Source organism: Corvus brachyrhynchos, unplaced genomic scaffold, assembly GCF_000691975.1.
Source record: "Corvus brachyrhynchos isolate BGI_N302 unplaced genomic scaffold, ASM69197v1 scaffold54, whole genome shotgun sequence".
Taxonomy (NCBI): Eukaryota; Metazoa; Chordata; class Aves; order Passeriformes; family Corvidae; genus Corvus; species Corvus brachyrhynchos.
Window position 1 is genome coordinate 2,366,190 of NW_008237902.1, and position 6,767 is coordinate 2,372,956.

The 6,767-nt window shown below is 40.1% G+C and overlaps 1 protein-coding gene across 1 annotated transcript in view; it reads left to right on the top strand.

Moving 5' to 3' along the window:
- The window catches only part of VDAC1 (voltage dependent anion channel 1), a 15,084-nt gene that overhangs the window by 2,946 nt on the left and 5,371 nt on the right, over nucleotides 1-6,767 (top strand). The window contains exons 1-5 of the mRNA XM_008632656.2: nucleotides 1-3,174; nucleotides 3,734-3,783; nucleotides 4,003-4,155; nucleotides 4,246-4,298; nucleotides 6,456-6,683. The exon at nucleotides 1-3,174 is cut by the window's left edge and continues 2,946 nt beyond it. Coding sequence (XP_008630878.1) covers nucleotides 3,108-3,174; nucleotides 3,734-3,783; nucleotides 4,003-4,155; nucleotides 4,246-4,298; nucleotides 6,456-6,683 — 551 coding nt within the window. The 5' untranslated portion in view covers nucleotides 1-3,107. The remainder of the gene's footprint in view (nucleotides 3,175-3,733; nucleotides 3,784-4,002; nucleotides 4,156-4,245; nucleotides 4,299-6,455; nucleotides 6,684-6,767) is intronic.

The window sequence follows — 6,767 nt, forward strand, 5'->3', positions numbered from 1 at the left end:
GGAGGTATGCTCACAGCAGCACTTGGAGTTTACTCCTCCTCAGTTCAGGTTTTCTTCAGTCATCACTTGTGCTATGGTGTTTCTTACTCAAGAAAACCAAAATACTTTCCCACTTCAAACATGTTACAGATATTCTACTTGGCCTGCTGTGTGCAGGAGTCGAGGTCCGTAGTCACGCTGAGCTATTCGCACAGTTGGACAAGGATAAAAGCAATGAATTCATTTCAGTCCAAACCTAATCTAATGTGCAGGGATCCCACTGGTGAAAAGCAAGGGCACTCGGCCACGGCCATTCCTTGATCCTTTAAGAGTTTGAATCCCTGCTAAGCATGCTTGTCTTACAACCTGTACTCGCACAGGATGTAATCAGTTTTGTTTTCCATCTGTTAAACAAGAGGCTTCTGATTAGCCAGTGCAACCAGAAATAATTATTTTTGTTTTGTTCTCGCTGACAACAGGAAGGTTAACCACCAAGTACACAGCTCCTGGCGTTTTCCACACTCAGCAGTTTTAAACACCTTGTTCTCTGTGTGTTACAATATTTGCCTTACAACCGGCAGGGATTTGGCTTTCAGTATTGTCCCCTAATTACAGTAATTGTCTAAGTGGAGCTCTCATGTCTCCCACTGTTCTGGGCCCAGACTGCAGCAGTGGAGCAGCCTGGCATAGCTCATGTACCTGATGAGCCTGGGTCATCAGCCAGAGGGGATATACAGGTGTCAGGGAATAAAACTTGTCTTCATGGGTTTGGAGAAGGGAAATACATAACTGAGAAAATCCAACCCAAAAGCATACAGCATTCATTTATGAAGAAAATATTTTGATTTTATGAAGTGACTCAAAGGGACTGTTGATAAATTAGATCTGATAGATTCTGAGGTGCAGCTGGCAGAGCGGTGCATTATCTTTCAAAGCAATGCTTATTTGATTTGTAGGGATTTGTAATATTTTTAATTTTTGATGATGCTAAATGGCAATATCCATCAGAGGGTTCTCTGGGGGCTGGGCTGCTCTGGCAGGGCAGAAGCATTTGTTGTACACAGACAGCTCTTAGTGACTCCTGCCATCCCTCTCCTGAGTGCTGCCTGACTTTGGGGGGGAGATTTCCAAGCAGAGCATTGTATCTGCTTCTAGTGACTTCAATGAGGAGTAAAGGAATTACTCATATAAATTTGGTAGTACTTTCTTTGGGGTTTTTTCTGCTTATGTTTTTGGAGTTTTTTTCCCTCTTTCTCCCCCCCCTTTTAAGGCTGGTTTTGTGTATAAACATTAAATCCCTGCTTTTATGTTTTCACAAAACCAACCCAAGCAGAGACACTTAGGTCCAATATAAGCAGCTAAAACTGCTTTGGAATATGAAGTAAAAAAAAAAAAAATTAAAAATTTATTTTAACTCTTTCGCTGCTTGTGTATTTGGGGATACATTCTAATACTGGACTATAACTGGAAAGAGATGACATGCACCCAAGTAGTCTGCAACTGAAGCTACATCACATTATGTGCCCTTGTATCCTACTTCATGTTGTGAAAAGAATGTTTGCTTTCATTTAGCCACCAGATCTGTTTTGTTCCCTCTAGGATAGGGATTCTTCCTTTATGCAATAGCAATATCCTGCTTTAACAGGCCCCAGCATGTTGTCTGGAGTGCTTGGGGTGCTGAGTAACTGCTGAAAGTCCCTATCTGATCTTCATGGGGTGGTGAGCTTGCCTGAGAACTGCATCCCAGTCTGCAGCCAGAGAGATATTAAAGCACCCTCGTGTTCAGAGCTAGTGGCTTTGTGTGGGATTTAAAGGAGTAGTTTTCTGCTAACATTGAATACTCTGGAGTAAGAATGTCAGGCATTCTTTTAAGCATTTGCATGCATATGTAGTAAACTGCTTATTACTTTTGAATAGACAAAAAGTTTGTGAATATGGAATTTTAGTGCAACATCTGGTATGGAGAGGATTAGCTTTATAAGTGTGATTTATCTCCTTTGCTGTGTAGAATTCAGAAATCTTGTCTACAAAGACAGAAGATATACACCATTTCAGATTGCTTGACTTTGTTTCCCCTAAAGAAATTACTTCAGTTGAATAAGAAAGTAGAAATTATTGTACTTGGATAAAAAAAGAGATTCACTTGGTTTGTTCCTCTCAGGATCCTATTTTCTCCTCCATATATGGTGAGACAACTTTCCCAGTGGCTGAGAAAATGGGATGCATTTATCTCTTTTGCAGGAGGCCACTGAACTAAGAATGTCAGGGCCTGCTGAAGATCGGCAAGTGAGGACCTCCATGGCACCATGGGCATCCCTAAGAAACAAAACACAGTGGAGAAAGCTGCCCCTGCAGTGTCCCCACCACTGGGCTGTGCCTTTGCAGGGAGCTCCAGTCTGCATTTGGCTGCTGAAGTGGGGTTGTGGCCACCCTCCTGATGGCCTGACTTCACAGGATGGCCTTTCTGCAGGCTGAATTTTTCTCAGCAAGCTCATTTTTTCTCAGGTGCACAGAAAAACACTTAAAGGTCAATGTTTAAGGAGGCATCTTAACCCATTAATAGTAATAGCAAAGTCAAAGAAAACAAGCACAAGAATGACCATTTATTGATTTTGCTGACATAAATGTTATCCATTTGCTGTTCTGAATTAGGGGAAGAGAGATGTTCCTGATGGTAGATGCTTGTCCTGGTTACATTTCCTGAGCGAATAAGTTGGGGCCCTAATGCTTTACATCAGATTGAAGAGATCCATTGCGAGAAACAGGAGAAACATTTCCAAGAAATGGTTTGACAAAACCATTAGTTCATTCATGCAGTTACACTGATAAGAAAACAACAGTTAACTCTTCGGAAAGGCATAGACAGTTCCGTTTCTTTTAATATGTACTTGCTCTGCAGCCTGTTTCACATCCTCAGTGGCAAGTGCATGGTCATTGCTGCTGCTGGCTCCCGAAATCACACTGTTTGCAGTAGCTGTTTTCTTCAGGCTGTATTTCAGTGGTGGGTGGGGAATACAAAATGAAAGTGGCTGAAATGGGCTTAAGTGTCTTGTTGCTTAAATGAATTAAGTAAGTTTGTGAACACTGTAATTTCCTTTTTTTATTTCTTAAATTTTCCCTTCCAGAAAATGGCTGTTCCACCTGCTTATGCTGACCTGGGCAAATCTGCCAGAGATATTTTCACCAAGGGATATGGTAAATAAAGCCAAAATAAGTTTGGTCTTTTGCTGTCTACCTGATTCCTGAAACTGTTAGGATTTTATTACTTTCCCCTGAGAAATACTCCAATTATTTCCATTAGAATCCACAGAATCACAGCTTCACGTTGCCCTCGCTGTTTGGAAAGGGAGGGTAACTTACTTTTCTTTTGATAAAATTCTTCTTGTTTCCTATAGAACTGTTGCTGGTTTTGAGAGAAAATTGTGTGCTGTATTTTGGCTGCGCCTTTGTATTAATGAACAGGATCACTGCTGTCAGTAGCTTGCTTATGAACAGAATGCTGCTCACTGTGAATAAAAGTATTATTACCTAATTTGGTCCCAATTATATTGCTGAGGTCAGTAGGATTCATCAGACAAGTGCTATCTGAAGTTAGTACAAGTTGCTTCTTAGAAACACATGGTTCGATAACTGTGCCCTTGGTTTAACTATTTAATAGTTCACAGGTGATTTAGAAGAGAGTTTTAAGAAATAAATCAGAAATGCTTTTCAAAATCAACATATATATGATTAATATTTTTTACTCACCCTCTAGGTTTTGGGTTAATAAAGCTTGATTTGAAAACAAGATCTGAAAATGGACTGGTGAGTTTGGAAGCACACTGAAATCCTAAACATTGCAGTGTTTTTGTGTTTACTGTATATTTCTTTTTAAAATAAATATATTTGTATTTTTCTGAACTAATATTTAACAAATTATAATGACTGATACGTTCTACAAGTATAAGCATTTGCCTGATTGCATATATGTATATATTGACAAATACATATATTACATGCATAAATTATTTTTTTTTCTTTCAGGAATTTACAAGCTCAGGTTCAGCAAACTCAGAAACAAACAAAGTCAGTGGTAGTTTGGAAACAAAATACAAATGGGTGGAATATGGATTGATGTTCACAGAAAAGTGGAACACTGACAATACACTAGGCACTGAGATTACTCTTGAAGATCAGGTAATTTTTGGCTCCAAAAAAGCAATTTGAAAATTCACGTACACCAATCTCTAATTAGAAATCCAACCAGTGAATTTCTTTTCTGTTCAGCTTGCACGGGGCCTGAAGCTGACCTTTGATTCCACCTTCTCTCCTAACACTGGGTAAGAAGTGAGTAAGCTAAAGTGACACAAAAGGCATTTTAAATTTTTTTTCCTGAGATACCAAGACAGGTCATAATCAGCCTATGTAAGATGAAATCATGTACATCTCTCTTAAATCTTAGTGCTAACAATCCCTTTTTAATCCTAAATTATAACAAGCAAACTTTTGCACACAATAGCTTGAAAATTATAGTTAGAATTAGAGAGTGAAGAAAAAGTTGAGGTTTTGCTCCCTGGTGTATTTATGGCCATGTCAGAGGATGAGGTGCTGCCTGAATAAAAGCACTAAACAAGTCAGCTGTAATGCAAAGCTTAACAAGCTCCAGGAGCCAGTTGGCCACAGCTCTGATAGGTTGACACAGAAGTGGGCTCTTGTCCTGAGCTGAATTTATCACCTGAATTCTTGCTGGCCACAGTGTGCCCTGGTGGTGGATGGATATTTCTGACAAGGCGATTGGATGCCATGTTTTATGTGGGCCAGAGGGATTAAGCAGCAGCTGTAGGTCTAGATGTTGGTTTATTTTTTTCCCCTGATTATCTTTGTGTAAGCAGTGCTGCCAGTGAGTCAAAATACTCTGCACATCAGCTTCCCAGAGCAGCAAACAGCACTGCAGGCTTTCAGGGTTATATTCCCAGCAGAACTTTCACCCTGTCTTTTAGATTCAGTGTTCTGCATTGTCAACTGCTTTCAGTCCACTCCTAATTCTAGATTAATGAGATATTTTTGTTAATCAGAGTAATCTCAAGTGTTTTTTTATAATTATTTCGTAACTGATAGGATTCTTAGAAAAATTTAAAGGAAAAACCTTGTACAAGAATGATGTTACAGGTCTAGAACTATTTCTTGGGCACTTCACACATACTGTAGTTATGATTGCCTTGAGGGGAGTGTTAAATTTGGGTAAGTGGAGTGAGATTCAATCCTGGTGAGACCTGGCTTAGTTTAACAGGGGTGTACTATGTCTCAGTAACAGGCTACTTCTCCCCCTTGTTATTACTTACTGACTGTGATCAATCTTTCAGCAGGTGAAGTCATTTTTAGGAGCTCTCTGTGTTCTTACCTCTGTCCCTGTGACATTGGTGGGAGAGGTACCGCTAACTTTTACAGAAGTTGCAGATGAATGCTTTTGGCACTCCTGCACTTTATTTCTGATTGTGCAAAACACAAGAAATTCCTGAGTCTGAGCTAATAACAATAAAAAAGAGATCAGTCTCTGTGTGGGTCTGATACAGCACTGATACTTTTCTTGGAGGTTGTTTTTGTTAGCTGACGTGAAAGGTTGATTTGAAATTTCAAATTAGCCTGACTTTTCCAGAAAGATTTCAGTAAAGATTTGGTCAAAGACAGAAGACACTTGTAAAAAGAGAAGAAAAAATCTTAAATAAGAGTAGCTGAATATATTAGACGTAACTCTCTTGCCTTGTGAGGGTCTGCACTCTTGATGTAAGGACACATGAGAAAATAGTGTTCTGGCCAAGAGTATAAAAATAAACAGGTGACTCAGGAAAGTTTATTTCTGCCTTAACCTGGCAGCTTTCTGGTGGCTGTCAATGGCTGTAACCATTAAAGTTCATAAAGTACCCTAAGGAGAAATGGGGGGTGTCAGAGCCACTGAAGCAGCCTGCTTGCTTCACAGCCCAGACTTTCCCTCACGAAGCTGCAGACAAAGTAGTGATTTCTTAATGTCTGCCACAGTAAATAAAATTACCCAATTCACTAGGACTGTCTAAAAATGGTTTGCTTGGGACAGGCAAGCAAGTCCGCTGCTGTGGACTTCTGGTGGCAAACCTGTAAACTTCTACAGTTTCCATTACTTCCTTGGATGTACCAAACTTCTGAAACCATCATATCAGTTGGAGATGAGGATATGGTTTTGTCACTTCCTATCTGTGTGCGGCTGCTTTTCAGAAAACAGCCCAGAAGTGCTTTTTGGGGCACCACACCACATTTTATTGCTCATTTGCAAAGAATTCACTGTAGCTGCCTTAGGGTTTTGTAAAGGTGAACACTAAGAAGATGACATATCATGTGGTTCTCCAGGGATGCACACACTGTCTTCAGGAGCTATTACACTGAGTTAAAGTAAGTGATATGATGGAATTGTTACCTACAGGTGTACCTCTTCAAAGATACCAGATACTTTCTTTTCTCTTTAGGAAAAAGAGTGCTAAAATTAAGTCGGGGTACAAAAGGGAACACATCAACATCGGCTGTGACATGGATTTTGATATTGCGGGTCCTTCAATACGTGGAGCCCTCGTGCTTGGCTACGAGGGGTGGCTGGCAGGCTACCAAATGACTTTTGAGACAGCAAAGTCTAGAGTAACCCAGAGCAATTTCGCTGTTGGCTATAAGACCGATGAATTCCAGCTTCATACTAATGTGTAAGTACTGGCAGACCGGCACTAAAAAGGAATTTGGGAGGATTTTGCTGCTTTTTAAACAGTAAAAGCGTCAGAGGTTCAGCA